Source organism: Salmo trutta, unplaced genomic scaffold (genome assembly GCF_901001165.1).
Source record: "Salmo trutta unplaced genomic scaffold, fSalTru1.1, whole genome shotgun sequence".
Lineage (NCBI taxonomy): Eukaryota > Metazoa > Chordata > Actinopteri > Salmoniformes > Salmonidae > Salmo > Salmo trutta.
Genome location: NW_021822662.1, coordinates 136,730 through 152,519, shown reverse-complemented (window position 1 = coordinate 152,519; position 15,790 = coordinate 136,730). Strand labels below are relative to the sequence as shown.

The following is a 15,790-nucleotide window of genomic DNA, read 5'->3' as shown; positions in this document are numbered from 1 at the left end:
GGGGGGGGATTATGTGGTGAGCTATCTACTGGGGGGTTATGTGGTGAGCTATCTACTGGGGGGGGTTATGTGGTGAGCTATCTACTGGGGGGGATTATGTGGTGAGCTATCTACTGGGGGGTTATGTGGTGAGCTATCTACTGGGGAGGTTTTGTAGTGAGCTATCTACTGCGGGGGTTATGTGGTGAGCTATCTACTGGGGGTTATGTAGTGAGCTATCTACTGGGGGGGTTATGTGGTGAGCTATCTACTGGGGGGGTTATGTAGTGAGCTTTCTACTGGGGGGGTTATGTGGTGAGTTAACCCCCCCCAGTAGATAACTCACCACATAACCCCCCCCAGTAGATATGTGGTGAGCTATCTACTGGGGGGGGGTTATGTAGTGAGCTATCTACTGGGGGGGTTATGTGGTGAGCTATGTACTGGGGGGGATTATGTGGTGAGCTATCTACTGGGGGGGGTTATGTGGTGAGCTATCTACAGGGGGTGGGTTATGTGGCTAGCTATCTACTGGGGGGGGGTTATGTGGTGAGCTATCTACTGGGGGGTTATGTGGTGAGCTATCTACTGGGGGGGTTATGTGGTGAGCTATCTACTGGGGGGTTATGTGGTGAGCTATCTACTGGGGGGTTATGTGGTGAGCTATCTACTGGGGGGGTTGCCTAAATTGTTGCTTGTAAGCAGGAATCAGGAGGATAGAATTATGGTCAGATTTGCCAAATGGAGGGCGAGGGAGAGCTTTGTATGCGTCTCTGTGTGTGGAGTATAGGTGATCCACAGTACTTTTTCCTCTGGTTGCACATGTGACATGCTGCTAGAAATGAGGTAAAATAGATTTAAGTTTCCCTGCATTAAAGTCCCCGGCTACTAGGAGTGCCGCCTCTGGGTGAGCGTTTTCTTGTTTGCTTATGGCGGAATACAGCTCATTCAATGCTGTCTTAGCGCCAGCCTCTGATTGTGGTGGTATGTAAACAGCTACAAAGAATACAGATGAAAACTCTCTTGGTTGGTAGTGTGGTCCACAGCTTATCATGAGATAATCTACCTCAGGCGAGCAATAGCTTGAGACTTCCTTAGATATTGTGCACCCGCTGTTTTTTACAAAAATACATAGAACGCAACCCATGTCTTACCAGACGTTGCGTTTCTGTCCTGATGGTACATGGTATAACCAGCCAGCTGTATGTTGATGTTGTCGTCGTTCAACCACGACTCCGTGAAGCATAAGATGTTACAGTTTTTAATGTCCCGTTGGTAGTTTAATCTTCCGCGTATCTCATCGATTTTATTGTCCAAAGATTGCACGTTTGCTAGTAGAATGGAGGGAAGTGGGGTTTATTCAATCGCCTACAGCTTCACAGAAGGCAGCCCGCCCTTCGGCCCCTTTTTCTCCGCCTCCTCTTCACGCAGATCACGGGGATCGGGGAAGCATTGTATCCTTCGCGTCGGGCTCGTCAGAGTCGTGAAAGGAAAAAAAAGATTCTGCTAGTCCGTAGTGAGTAATCGCAGTCCTGATGTCTAGAAGTTATTTTCGGTCATAAGAGACAGTAGCGGCAACATTATGTACGAAATAAGTAAAAAAAAAAGTTACAAACAACGCAAATACACAAACAAAAACGTCTGCTATCTTCTCTGGCGCCATTACTAGTCACTTTAATAATGTTTTCATACTGCTTTACTCACTTCATATGTATATACTGTATTCTATTCTACTGGATTTTAGTCAATGCCACTCCGACATTGCTCATCCTAATATTTATATATTTCTTAACTCCATTATTTTACTTTAGATTTGTGTGTGTTGTTGTGAATAGTTAGATTTATTTAGATATTACTGCCCTGTTGGAGCTAGGAACACAAGCATTTCGCTACACCCGCAATAACATCTGCTAAATATGTGTATGTGACCAATAAAATTGGATTTGATTTGTAATTCTCTGGTCTTATCTGGTGTCCTGTGTGAATTTAAGTATGCATCCTCTAATTCTCTTTCTCGCCCCCTCTCCCTCTCAGACGACATAAGCCCTAGGATCATGCCTCAGGACTACCTGGCCCGATCACTCTTGGCTGTCCCCAGTCCACCTGGTCATGCTGCTGCTCCAGTTTAAACTGTTCTGCCTGCGACTATGGAACCCTGACCTGTTCACCAGACATCCTACCTTGTCCCGGACATGCTGTTTTCGACTCTCTCTCTCTACCGCACCTGCTGTCTCGACCTCTTTTTTTACTCCTGAGGTACTGACCTGTTGCACCCTCTACAACCACTGTGATTATCATTTGACCCTGCTGGTCATCTATGAACATTTTAACATTTTGAAGATGGATTCTATTCTACTGATTTTTAGTCAATGCCACTCCGACATTGCTTATCCTAATATTTATACATTTCTTAATTCCATTATTTTACTTTTAGATTTGTATATTGTTGTGAATTTTTAGCTACTACTGCACTGTTGGAGCTGGGAACACAAGCATTTCGGTACACCCACAATAACATCTACTAAATATGTGTACGTGACCAATAAAAATTGATTTGATTTGAAGAACAATCTGGCCTTAATGGCCATGTACTCTTAGAATCTCCCCCCAGCACAGACAGAAGAGGACTGGCCATCCCTCAGACCCTGGTTGCTCTCTTAGGTTTCTTCCTAGGTTTTGGCCTTTCTAGGGAGTTTTTCCTAGCCACTGTGCTTCTACACCTGCATTGCTTGCTGTTTGGGGTTTTAGGCTGGGTTTCTGTATAGCACTTTGTGACATCAGGTTAGAGTTAGGGAGGGAAGTTAGGGAAAGTTAGGACCAGGAGGTTAGGGTTAGGGAGGGAAGTTAGGGAGGGTTAGGACCAGGAGGTTAGGGTTAGGGAGGGGAGTTAGGGAAAGTTAGGACCAGGAGGTTAGGGTTAGGGAGGGAAGTTAGGGAGGGTTAGGACCAGGAGGTTAGGGTTAGGGAGGGAAGTTAGGGAGGGTTAGGACCAGGAAGTTAGGTTTAGGGAGGGTTAGGACCAGGAGGTTAGGGTTAGGGAGGGAAGTTAGGGAGGGTTAGGACCAGGAGGTTAGGGTTAGGGAGGGTTAGGACCAGGAGGTTAGGGTTAGGGAGGGAAGTTAGGGAAAGTTAGGACCAGGAGGTTAGGGTTAGGGAGGGAAGTTAGGGAGGGTTAGGACCAGGAGGTTAGGGTTAGGGAGGGAAGTTAGGGAAAGTTAGGACCAGGAGGTTAGGGTTAGGGAGGGAAGTTAGGGAGGGTTAGGACCAGGAAGTTAGGTTTAGGGAGGGAAGTTAGGGAGGGTTAGGACCAGGAGGTTAGGTTTAGGGAGGGTTAGGACCAGGAGGTTAGGGTTAGGGAGGGAAGTTAGGGAGGGTTAGGACCAGGAGGTTAGGTTTAGGGAGGGTTAGGACCAGGAGGTTAGGTTTAGGGAGCGTTAGGACCAGGAGGTTAGGGTTAGGGAGGGAAGTTAGGGAGGGTTAGGACCAGGAGGTTAGGTTTAGGGAGGGTTAGGACCAGGAAGTTAGGGTTAGGGAGCGTTAGGACCAGGAGGTTAGGTTTAGGGAGCGTTAGGACCAGGAAGTTAGGTTTAGGGAGGGTTAGGACCAGGAGGTTAGGGTTAGGGAGCGTTAGGACCAGGAGGTTAGGTTTAGGGAGCGTTAGGACCAGGAGGTTAGGGTTAGGGAGGGAAGTTAGGGAGGGTTAGGACCAGGAGGTTAGGGTTAGGGAGGGAAGTTAGGGAGGGTTAGGACCAGGAGGTTAGGTTTAGGGAGGGAAGTTAGGGAGGGTTAGGACCAGGAAGTTAGGTTTAGGGAGCGTTAGGACCAGGAGGTTAGGTTTAGGGAGCGTTAGGACCAGGAAGTTTGGGTTAGGGAGGGAAGTTAGGGAGAGTTAGGACCAGGAGGTTAGGTTTAGGGAGCGTTAGGACCAGGAGGTTAGGGTTAGGGAGGGAAGTTAGGGAGGCTTAGGACCAGGAGGTTAGGTTTAGGGAGCGTTAGGACCAGGAAGTTTGGGTTAGGGAGGGAAGTTAGGGAGGGTTAGGACCAGGAGGTTAGGTTTAGGGAGCGTTAGGACCAGGAGGTTAGGGTTAGGGAGGGAAGTTAGGGAGGCTTAGGACCAGGAGGTTAGGTTTAGGGAGCGTTAGGACCAGGAAGTTTGGGTTAGGGAGGGAAGTTAGGGAGGGTTAGGACCAGGAGGTTAGGTTTAGGGAGCGTTAGGACCAGGAAGTTTGGGTTAGGGAGGGAAGTTAGGGAGGGTTAGGTCCAGGAAGTTAGGTTTAGGGAGGGTTAGGACCAGGAAGTTTGGGTTAGGGAGGGAAGTTAGGGAGGGTTAGGACCAAGAGGTTAGAATTAGGGAGGGAAGTTAGGGAAGGTTAAGACGAGGAGGTTAGTGTTAGGGAGGGCTAAGACCAAGAAGTTAGGGTTAGGGAGGGTTATGACCCGGAGATTAGGGAGGGAAGTTAGAGAGGGCTAGGACCAGGAGGTTAGAGTTAGGGGCAGCAAGGACAAGGAAGTTAGGGTTAGGACCAGGAGGTTAGGGTTAGGGAGGGAAGTTAGGGAAGGTTATGACCAGGAGGCTAGTGTTAGGGAGGGTTAGGACCAGGAAGTTAGGGTTAGGACCAGGAGGTTAGGGTTAAATCAAATCAAATAAAATGTATTTATATAGCCCTTCTTACATCAGCTGGTATCTCAAAGTGCTGTACAGAAACCCAGCCTAAAACCCCAAACAGCAAGCAATGCAGGTGTAGAGGCACGGTGGCTAGGAAAAACTCCCTACAAAGGCCAAAACCTAGGAAGAAACCTAGAGAGGAACCAGGCTATGAGGGGTGGCCAGTCCTCTTCTGGCTGTGCCGGGTGGAGATTATAACAGAACATGGCCAAGATGTTCAAAATGTTCATAAATGACCAGCATGGTCAAATAATAATAATCACAGTAGTTGTCGAGGGTGCGACAGGTCAGCACCTCAGGGGTAAATGTCAGTTGGCTTTTCATAGCCGATCATTGAGAGTATCTCTACCGCTCCTGCTGTCTCTAGAGAGTTGAAAACAGCAGGTCTGGGACAGGTAACAGGTCAGGGTTCCATAGCCGCAGGCAGAACAGTTGAAACTGGAGCAGCAGCACGGCCAGGTGGACTGGGGACAGCAAGGAGTCATCATGCCAGGTCGTCCTGAGGCATGGTTCTAGGGCTCAGGTCCTCCAAGAGAGAGAGAGAAAGAAAGAGAGAATTAGAAAGAGAGAAAGAAAGAAAGACCGAGAGAGAATTAGAGAGCATACTTAAATTCACACAGGACACCGGATAAGACAGGAGAAATACTCCAGATATAATAGACTGACCCTAGCCCGACACATAAACTACTGCGGCATAAATACTGGAGGCTGAGACAGGAGGGGTCAGGAGACACTGTGGCCCCATCCGATGATACCCCCGGACAGGGCCAAACAGGCAGGATATAACCCCACCCACTTTGCCAAAGCACAGCCCCCACACCACAAGAGGGATACCTTCAACCACCAATTTACCATCCTGAGACAAGGCCGAGTATAGGTTAGGGAGGGAAGTTAGGGAGGCCTAGGAGAGGTTAGGGTTAGGGAGGGAAGTTAGGGAGGGTTAGGACCAGGAGGTTAGGGTTAGGGAGGATGGGAGAGAGTGGAATGGAGGGAGAGAAGGATGGGGGAGCGAGGAATGGGAGAGAGAGGGATGGAGGGAGAGAAGGATGGGGGATCGAGGGACGGAGGGAGAGAAGGATGGGGGAGCAGATGAAGGATCAGTCGCCATGGTTGCTGTCGTGTCAGCAGGAGACACATGGCTGCTGTGTGTAGCGTGTGGGTGTGTGTGTGTGAATGAGTGTGTTGTCTGTACTCCAGGTGAGCGTGTAAACACTTAACAGTGGATCTACTGTTCTGCTGCTAACTTGATGGATACATTTTCTGCCTGAGGGGAAAAGCCTGTTGATTTACTGCAGACATCATCATGTTCAGAATAATGTCCTACTGTTCAGACTGCTCACTATGATGCAACAGCTACATGTTAGGTTAAAACCAGACAACCAGTCAGAAAGACAGACATAAAGACAGAGACAATCAGTCAGCAATCAGTCAGACAGCCAGCCAGACAGACAGGCAGATAGACAGGCAGACAGACAGCCAGTCAAACAGCCAATAAGAAAGTCAGACAGTCAGAATGACAAAAGACATACAGTCAGTCAACAACCAGTCAGAAAACAAGTCAGATAGACAGGCAGACAGACAGACAACCAGTCTGCAACCAGTCAGGCAGACAGTCAGACAACCAGTCAGCAACCAGTCAGACAGACAGTCAGACAACCAGTCAGCAACCAGTCAGACAGACAGTCAGACAACCAGTCAGCAACCAGTCAGACAACCAGTCAGCAACCAGTCTGACAGACAGATAGAAAGACAGTCAGCCAACCAGCCAGTATATATCAGTATTCCCCAGCCAGTATATCTCAGTATACCCCAGCCAGTATATCTCAGTATAACCCAGCCAGTATATCTCAGTATACCCCAGCCAGTATATCTCAGTATAACCCAGCCAGTATATCTCAGTATAACCCAGCCAGTATATCTCAGGATACCCCGGTCTGTATATCTCAGGATACCCCAGCCAGTATATCTCAGTATACCCCAGCCAGTATATCTCAGTATACCCCGGCCAGTATATCTCAGGATACCCCGGTCTGTATATCTCAGGATACCCCGGTCTGTATATCTCAGGATACCCCGGTCTGTATATCTCAGTATACCCCAGCCAGTATATCTCAGTATACCCCAGCCAGTATATCTCAGGATACCCCGGTCTGTATATCTCAGGATACCCCGGTCTGTATATCGCAGGATACCCCGGTCTGTATATCTCAGGATACCCCGGTCTGTATATCTCAGGATACCCCGGTCTGTATATCTCAGGATACCCCGGTCTGTATATCTCAGGATACCCCGGTCTGTATATCTCAGGATACCCCAGCAGTATATCTCAGTATACCCCAGCCAGTATATCTCAGTATACCCCAGCCAGTATATCTCAGTATACCCCGGCCAGTATATCTCAGGATACCCCAGTCTGTATATCTCAGGATACCCCGGTCTGTATATCTCAGGATACCCCAGCCAGTATATCTCAGTATACCCCAGCCAGTATATCTCAGGATACCCCAGCCAGTATATCTCAGGATACCCCAGCCAGTATATCTCAGGATACCCCGGTCTGTATATCTCAGGATACCCCGGTCTGTATATCTCAGGATACCCCGGTCTGTATATCTCAGGATACCCCGGTCTGTATATCTCAGGATACCCCGGTCTGTATATCTCAGGATACCCCGGTCTGTATATCTCAGGATACCCCGGTCTGTATATCTCAGGATATCCCGGTCTGTATATCTCAGGATACCCCGGTCTGTATATCTCAGGATACCCCGGTCTGTATATCTCAGGATATCCCGGTCTGTATATCTCAGGATACCCCGGTCTGTATATCTCACTACAGGGTTTTACCTAAATCCGTGATTTCCTTATTGTCTGATTCATTTTCAGAGTCAGAGATAGTCAACATGGCATGATCATCCTCCAGATAGTTTTCCCACTGAGTTTTGTTAATAACCCTATTAAGTTCAGGGCAGAAATGTTTAGAGCAGTAGCAAAACCTTTCCAGTTCTTCATATCTTTCTGTGTTAGACAGAATTATCCACACATACTTAGCAACTCATGTTATAGACAGAAACATGCTACATGGCAGCGCAATCTGAACTCATCTCTCGGCATGTGCAGCCCATCTATTATCTTAGCCAATCATGGCTAGCGGGAAGGTTCCTGTATTTTTCAGTGGCAAAACCAACAATTTTATTCGTACTTACAGATGGCATACAAGTTTGTAATTAATTAATTAATTCACGTTCCAATTTTTCATATTTTATTTTAAGTATGTTCAAATGCCTCTCCTGTGAAGTAGTGACGTGTGACATAAGCCTGCTTTCTTGAAATGGGTCACATTTAGCTGTGTTACAGCCTGAATTCAAAATGGATTAAATAGATGTTTTTTCTCACTCATCTACACACAATATCCCATAATGACAAAGTGAAAACATGTTTTTATAGAATATAGCTAATTTATTGAAGATGAAATACAGAAATATCTCATTTACATAAGTATTCAAATCCCAGAGTCAATACTTTGTAGAAGAACCTTTGGCAACGATTACAGGTGTGAGTCTTTTTGGGTGAGTCTCTAAGAGCTTTCCACACCTGGATTGTGCAACATTTGCTCATTATTCTTTTCATAATTCTTCAAGCTCTGTCAAACTGGATGTTGATCATTGCGAGACAGACATTTTGGATGTGTTTCCATAGATTTTCAAGTAGATTTAAGTCAGGAACATTCACTCATCTTGGTAAATCACTTGGTTGTTGTCCTGCTGAAAGGTGAATTCATCTCCCAGTGTCTGGTGGAAAGCAGACTGAAAATATTTATTTGATTGTCATGTTTCCCTCACAGCTCCCTCAGCTGGGATCTCTTGATTTGGTCAATACTGACTGAGAATGTAGAATTACGACCACCTGTGTGGTCTTGTTGTTGTGACATTGATTGCCATTGCCTTGCACGCCTTCGTGCGGCAATACAAATACAAATTCTGGAAAAAATATCCTCTGTGTACGACGTAAAACACCAAATAATGCATGCTGTCACGGCTGTCGTAGGAATGGGCGGACCAAAGTGCAGCGTGTGTTTCGTTCCACATTTTATTTATACTGTGAAACTATGCAATAGATAAATACACTGAATGAAAAAACAAACCGTGACGCAGAGATGAACACATACACAACTCAAAATTAATCACCCACAAAACCCTGGTGGAAAAACCCCTACTTAAGTATGATCTCCAATTAGAGACAACGAGGACCAGCTGCCTCTAATTGGAGATCATCCCAAACAAAACCCCAACATAGAAGTACAAAACTAGAACCTAAACATAGAAAACATAGAGAGAAAAAAACCCTGTCACGCCCTGACCTACTCTACCATAGAAAATAACATATTTCTATGGTCAGGACGTGACACATGCAGAGCAGAATTAGGCCAATACCCGCTAATTATCAAAATCCAGAAAAGAGCCACCCAAAATGGAAGCGATTCTCAAACCTTCCATAACAAAGCCATCACCTACAGAGAGACGAACCTGGAGAAGAGTTCCCTAAGCAAGCTAGAATGCTATTTGGCCCTAAACAGAGAGTACACAGTGGCAGAATACCTGACCACTGTGACTGACCCAAAGTTAATGAAATCTTTGACTATGTACAGACTCAGTGAACATAGCCTTGCTATTGAGAAAGGCCGCCGTAGGCAGACATCTCAAGAGAAGACAGGCTATGTGCACACTGCCCACAAAATGAGTTGGAAACTGAGTTGCACTTCCTAACCTCCTACCAAATGTATAACCATATTAGAGACACATATTTCCCTCAGATTACATAGACTCACAAAGAATTTGAAAACAAACCCAATTTTGATAAACTCCCATATCTACTGGGTGAAATACCACAGTGTGCCATCACAGCAGCAAGATTTGTGACCTGTTGCCACAAGAAAAGGGCAACCAGTGAAGAACAAACACCATTGTAAATAAAACCTATATTTATGATTATTTATTTTTCCTTTTGTACTTTAACTATTTGCACATCAAAACAACACTCTATATAGACATAATATGACATTTGAAATGTCTTTATTCTCCTGGAACTTTAGTGAGTGTAATGTTTACTGTACATTTTTATTGTTTATTTCACTTTAGTTTATTATCGATTTCACTTGCTTTGGCAAAGTAAACATATGTTTCCCATGGCAATAAAGCTCCTTAAATTGAATTGAAATTGAGAGAGAGAGAGATAAAGAGCAGTGTATTTACCTGTGGGCAGTACTGTGGGTAGTCTGGCTGTAGAGACGGAGAGAGGGAAGAGGAGGAGGGAGAGCCAGAGAGAACACCACACAGCAACCATTCCTCTGGTCACCGTAGCAACACGCTGAGCTACTAAGCCCGTCTCCGACTCAGGCATCGTACCGGTGCATCATGGGTATCCAACAGAACCACTGCCTCCGTTACCATAGAAACAACCCCGGATATACCCCTCACTGTCCTGAAACACAGAGAGAACAGTCAGTCAGCTAGTCCCAGTCTGACTGTCAGTAAAACAGTCAGTCAAACAGTCAGTCAGTAAGTCAGAACATACTGGCCAGTTCAAGCTGATCACCATCGCTGGTCACCGCCTTTCAAAGTGTGTTGCATTATAAGGATAAGGACTTGTACCTAAATATGAACTGCTGCACCTACATGTCAACTGCTGCACCTACATGTCAACTGCTGCACCTACATGTCAACTGCTGCACCTACATGACGACTGCTGCACCTACATGACGACTGCTGCACCTACATGACGACTGCTGCACCTACATGACGACTGCTGCACCTACATGACGACTGCTGCACCTACATGACGACTGCTGCACCTACATGTCGACTGCTGCACCTACATGTCGACTGCTGCACCTACATGTCGACTGCTGCACCTACATGACGACTGCTGCACCTACATATGAACTGCTGCACCTACATGTCGACTGCTGCACCTACATGACGACTGCTGCACCTACATGACAGCTGCTGCACCTACATGTCAACTGCTGCACCTACATATGAACTGCTGCACCTACATGACAACTGCTGCACCTACATGACGACTGCTGCACCTACATGACGACTGCTGCACCTACATGACGACTGCTGCACCTACATGTCGACTGCTGCACCTACATGATGACTGCTGCACCTACATGTCGACTGCTGCACCTACATGACGACTGCTGCACCTACATGACGACTGCTGCACCTACATGTCAACTGCTGCACCTACATGACAACTGCTGCACCTACATGTCAACTGCTGCACCTACATATGAACTGCTGCACCTACATATGAACTGCTGCACCTACATATGAACTGCTGCACCTACATGACGACTGCTGCACCTACATGACGACTGCTGCACCTACATGTCAACTGCTGCACCTACATATGAACTGCTGCACCTACATGTGGACTGCTGCACCTACATGTCGACTGCTGCACCTACATGACGACTGCTGCACCTACATGTCAACTGCTGCACCTACATGTGGACTGCTGCACCTACATATGAATTGCTGCACCTACATATGAACTGCTGCACCTACATATGAACTGCTGCACCTACATGTTGACTGCTGCACCTACATGTTGACTGCTGCACCTACATGTCGACTGCTGCACCTACATGACGACTGCTGCACCTACATGACGACTGCTGCACCTACATGTCGACTGCTGCACCTACATGACGACTGCTGCACCTACATGACGACTGCTGCACCTACATGACGACTGCTGCACCTACATGTCGACTGCTGCACCTACATGACGACTGCTGCACCTACATGACGACTGCTGCACCTACATGTCGACTGCTGCACCTACATGACGACTGCTGCACCTACATGACAACTGCTGCACCTACATATGAACTGCTGCACCTACATGTCAACTGCTGCACCTACATGTCGACTGCATGAACTTAACAAAAATGATGTGATCAAAGGTCATGAAATTTTGACTGCAACTTTCTACAGTTGCTCTTCACCAGCTTCATTCTGCAGCCATCACCTGCACTGTGGGAGGCTCTATCGTCAGCCAATCATCGCCTGCACTGTGGGAGGTTCTATGGTCAACCAATCATCGCCTGCACAGTGGGAGGCTCTATTGTCACCCAATCATCAGGGTGTTTTTGTATTTGTTTAACCTGGTAGGCAAGTTGAGAACAAGTTCTCATTTACAACTGCGACCTGGCCAAGATAAAGCAAAGCAGTTCGACACATACAACAACACATGGAGTAAAACAAACATACAGTCAATAATACAGTACAAAAACAAGTCTATATACAATGTGAGCAAATGAGGTGAGACAAGGGAGGTAAAGGCAATAAAAGGCCACGGTGACGAAGTAAATACAATATAGCAATTAAAAACACTGGAATTGTAGATTTGCAGTAGGTGAATGTGCAAGTAGAGATAATGGGGTACAATATGGGGATGAGGTAGTTGGATGGGCTATTTACAGATGGGCTATGTACAGGTGCAATGATCTGTAAGCTGCTCTGACAGCTGATGCTTAAAGTTATTGAGGGAGGTATAAGTCTACAGCTTCAGTGATTTTTGCAATTCGTTCCAGTCATTGGCAGCAGAGAACTGGAAGGAAAGGCGGACAAAGGAGGAATTGGCTTTGGGGGTGACTAGTGAGATATACCTGCTGGAGCGCGTGCTACGGGTGGGTGCTGCTTTGGTGACCAGTGAGCTGAGATAAGGCGGGGCTTTTCTTAGCAAAGATGACCTGGAGCCAGTGGGTTTGGCGACGAATATGAAGCGAGGGCCAGCCAACGAGAGCGTACAGGTAGTAGTGGGTAGTATATGGGGCTTTGGTGACAAAACAGATGGCACTGTGATAGACTACATCCAATTTGCTGAGTAGAGTGTTGGAGGCTATTTTGTAAATAACATCGCCGAAGTCGAGGATCGGTAGGATGGTCAGTTTTATGAGGATACGTTTGGCAGCATGAGTGAAGGAGGCTTTATTGCGAAATAGGAAGCCGATTCTAGATTTAATTTTGGATTGGAGATGCTTAATGTGAGTCTGGAAGGAGAGTTTACAGTCTAACCAGACACCTAGGTACTTGTAGTTGTCCACATATTCTAAGTCAGAACCGTCCAGAGTGCGGGCAGGTGCGGGCAGCGATCGGTTGAAAAGCATGCATTTAGTTTTACTTGCATTTAAGAGCAGTTAGAGGCCACGGAAGGAGAGTTGTATGGCATTGAAGCTCGTCTGGAGGTTAGTTAACACAGTGTCCAAAGAAGGGCCAGAAGTATACAGAATGGTGTTGTCTGCGTAGAGGTGGATCAGAGAATCACCAGCAGAAAGAGCGACATCCTTGATGTATAGAGAGAAAAGAGTCGGCACGAGAATTGATCCCTGTGGCACCCCCATAGAGACCGCCAGAGGTCTGGACAACAGGCCCTCCGATTTAACACACTGAACTCTGTCTGAGAAGTAGTTGCTAGTCCCAGCCAGTCATATAGTCAGTCAGCTAGTCCCAGCCAGTCATATAGTCAGTCAGCTAGTCCCAGCCAGTCAGTCAGTCAGTCAGTCAGCTAGTCCCAGCCAGTCATATAGTCAGCCAGCTAGTCCCAGCCAGTCATATAGTTAGCCAGCTAGTCCCAGCCAGTCAGTCAGTCAGCTAGTGCCAGCCAGTCATATAGTCAGTCAGTCAGCTAGTCCCAGCCAGTCATATAGTCAGTCAGCTAGTCCCAGCCAGTCATATAGTCAGTCAGCTAGTCCCAGCCAGTCAGTCAGTCAGTCAGCTAGTACCAGCCAGTCAGTCAGTCAGCTAGTCCCAGCCAGTCATATAGTCAGTCAGCTAGTCCCAGCCAGTCAGTCAGTCAGTCAGCTAGTCCCAGCCAGTCAGTCAGTCAGCTAGTCCCAGCCAGTCAGTCAGTCAGCTAGTCCCAGCCAGTCATATAGTCAGTCAGTCAGCTAGTCCCAGCCAGTCATATAGTCAGTCAGCTAGTCCCAGCCTGTCATATAGTCAGTCAGCTAGTCCCAGCCTGTCATATAGTCAGTCAGCTAGTCCCAGCCTGTCAGTCAGTCAGTCAGCTAGTCCCAGCCAGTCATATAGTCAGTCAGTCAGCTAGTCCCAGCCAGTCAGTCAGTCAGCTAGTCCCAGCCAGTCATATAGTCAGTCAGTCAGCTAGTCCGAGCCAGTCAGTCAGTCAGCTAGTCCCAGCCAATCAGTCAGTCAGCTAGTCCCAGCAAGTCAGTCAGTCAGTCAGCTAGTCCCAGCCAGTCATATAGTCAGTCAGCTAGTCCCAGCCAGTCAGTCAGTCAGCTAGTCCCAGCCAGTCAGTCAGTCAGTCAGCTTGTCCCAGCCAGTCATATAGTCAGTCAGGTAGTCCCAGCCTGTCATATAGTCAGTCAGCTAGTCCCAGCCAGTCATATAGTCAGTCAGCTAGTCCCAGCCAGTCATATAGTCAGTCAGTCAGCTAGTCCCAGCCAGTCATATAGTCAGCCAGCTAGTCCCAGCCAGTCAGTCAGTCAGTCTGTCAGCTAGTCCCAGCCAGTCATATAGTCAGTCAGCTAGTCCCAACCAGTCATATAGTCAGTCAGCTAGTCCCAGCCAGTCATATAGTCAGTCAGTCAGCTAGTCCCAGCCAGTCATATAGTCAGTCAGCTAGTCCCAGCCAGTCAGTCAGTCAGCTAGTCCCAGCCAGTCATACAGTCAGTCAGCTAGTCCCAGCCAGTCAGTCAGTCAGTCAAATAGTCCCAGCCAGTCAGTCAGTCAGTCAGTCAGCTAGTCCCAGCCAGTCAGTCAGTCAGTCAGCTAGTCCCAGCCTGTCATATAGTCAGTCAGCTAGTCCCAGCCTGTCATATAGTCAGTCAGCTAGTCCCAGCCAGTCAGTCAGTCAGTCAGTCAGCTTGTCCCAGCCAGTCATATAGTCAGTCAGTCAGCTAGTCCCAGCCAGTCATATAGTCAGTCAGTCAGCTAGTCCCAGCCAGTCATATAGTCAGTCAGTCAGCAAGTCCCAGCCAGTCATATAGTCAGTCAGTCAGCTAGTCCCAGCCAGTCATATAGTCAGTCAGCTAGTCCCGGCCAGTCAGTCAGTCAGCTAGTCCCAGCCAGTCATACAGTCAGTCAGCTAGTCCCAGCCAGTCAGTCAGTCAGTCAGCTTGTCCCAGCCAGTCAGTCAGTCAGCTAGTCCCAGCCAGTCATATAGTCAGTCAGCTAGGCCCAGCCAGTCATATAGTCAGTCAGCTAGTCCCAGCCTGTCATTTAGTCAATCAGCTAGTCCCAGCCAGTCATATAGTCAGTCAGCTAGTCCCAGCCAGTCATATAGTCAGTCAGCTAGTCCCAGCCAGTCATATAGTCAGTCAGCTAGTCCCAGCCAGTCATATAGTCAGTCAGTCAGCTAGTCCCAGCCAGTCATATAGTCAGTCAGTCAGCTAGTCCCAGCCAGTCATATAGTCAGTCAGTCAGCTAGTCCCAGCCAGTCATATAGTCAGTCAGCTAGTCCCAGCCAGTCATATAGTCAGTCAGTCAGCTAGTCCCAGCCTGTCATATAGTCAGTCAGCTAGTCCCAGCCAGTCATATAGTCAGCCAGCTAGTCCCAGCCAGTCATATAGTCAGTCAGCTAGTCCCAGCCAGTCATATAGTCAGTCAGCTAGTCCCAGCCAGTCATATAGTCAATCAGTCAGCTAGTCCCAGCAAGTCAGTCAGCCAGCTAGTCCCAGCCAGTCATATAGTCAGTCAGCTAGTCCCAGCCAGTCATATAGTCAGTCAGTCAGCAAGTCCCAGCCAGTCAGTCAGTCAGTCAGCTAGTCCCAGTCAGTCAGTCAGTCAGCTAGTCCCAGCCAGTCATATAGTCAGTCAGTCAGCTAGTCCAAGCCAGTCAGTCAGTCAGCTAGTCCAAGCCAGTCTGTCAGTCAGCTAGTCCCAGCCACTCATATAGTCAGTCAGTCAGCTAGTCCCAGCCAGTCAGTCAGTAAGTCAGTCAGCAAGTCCCAGCCAGTCAGTCTTTAAGTAATTCAGTCATATAGTCAGTCAGTCAGCTAGTTTAGTTCTACTGTGATCCATCCTCCTGCCTCATAGTGGAGTTCTACTGTGATCTATCCTCCTGCCTTAACTCATAGTGGAGTTCTACTGTGATCTATCCTCCTGCCTC

At 47.5% G+C, this 15,790-nt stretch overlaps 1 protein-coding gene across 7 annotated transcripts in view; it reads right to left on the bottom strand.

Annotated features, from left to right (window-relative positions):
* LOC115183113 (fibroblast growth factor receptor 3) overlaps nt 1-15,790 on the bottom strand; it is a 166,197-nt gene that overhangs the window by 135,026 nt on the left and 15,381 nt on the right. For 6 of the 7 annotated variants that reach the window (XM_029744452.1, XM_029744454.1, XM_029744455.1 and 3 more), the window contains exon 2: nt 9,898-10,126. In XM_029744452.1, coding sequence (XP_029600312.1) covers nt 9,898-10,045 — 148 coding nt within the window. In that variant the 5' untranslated portion in view covers nt 10,046-10,126. The remainder of the gene's footprint in view (nt 1-9,897; nt 10,127-15,790) is intronic. The other variant, XM_029744453.1, reaches the window with a different exon arrangement.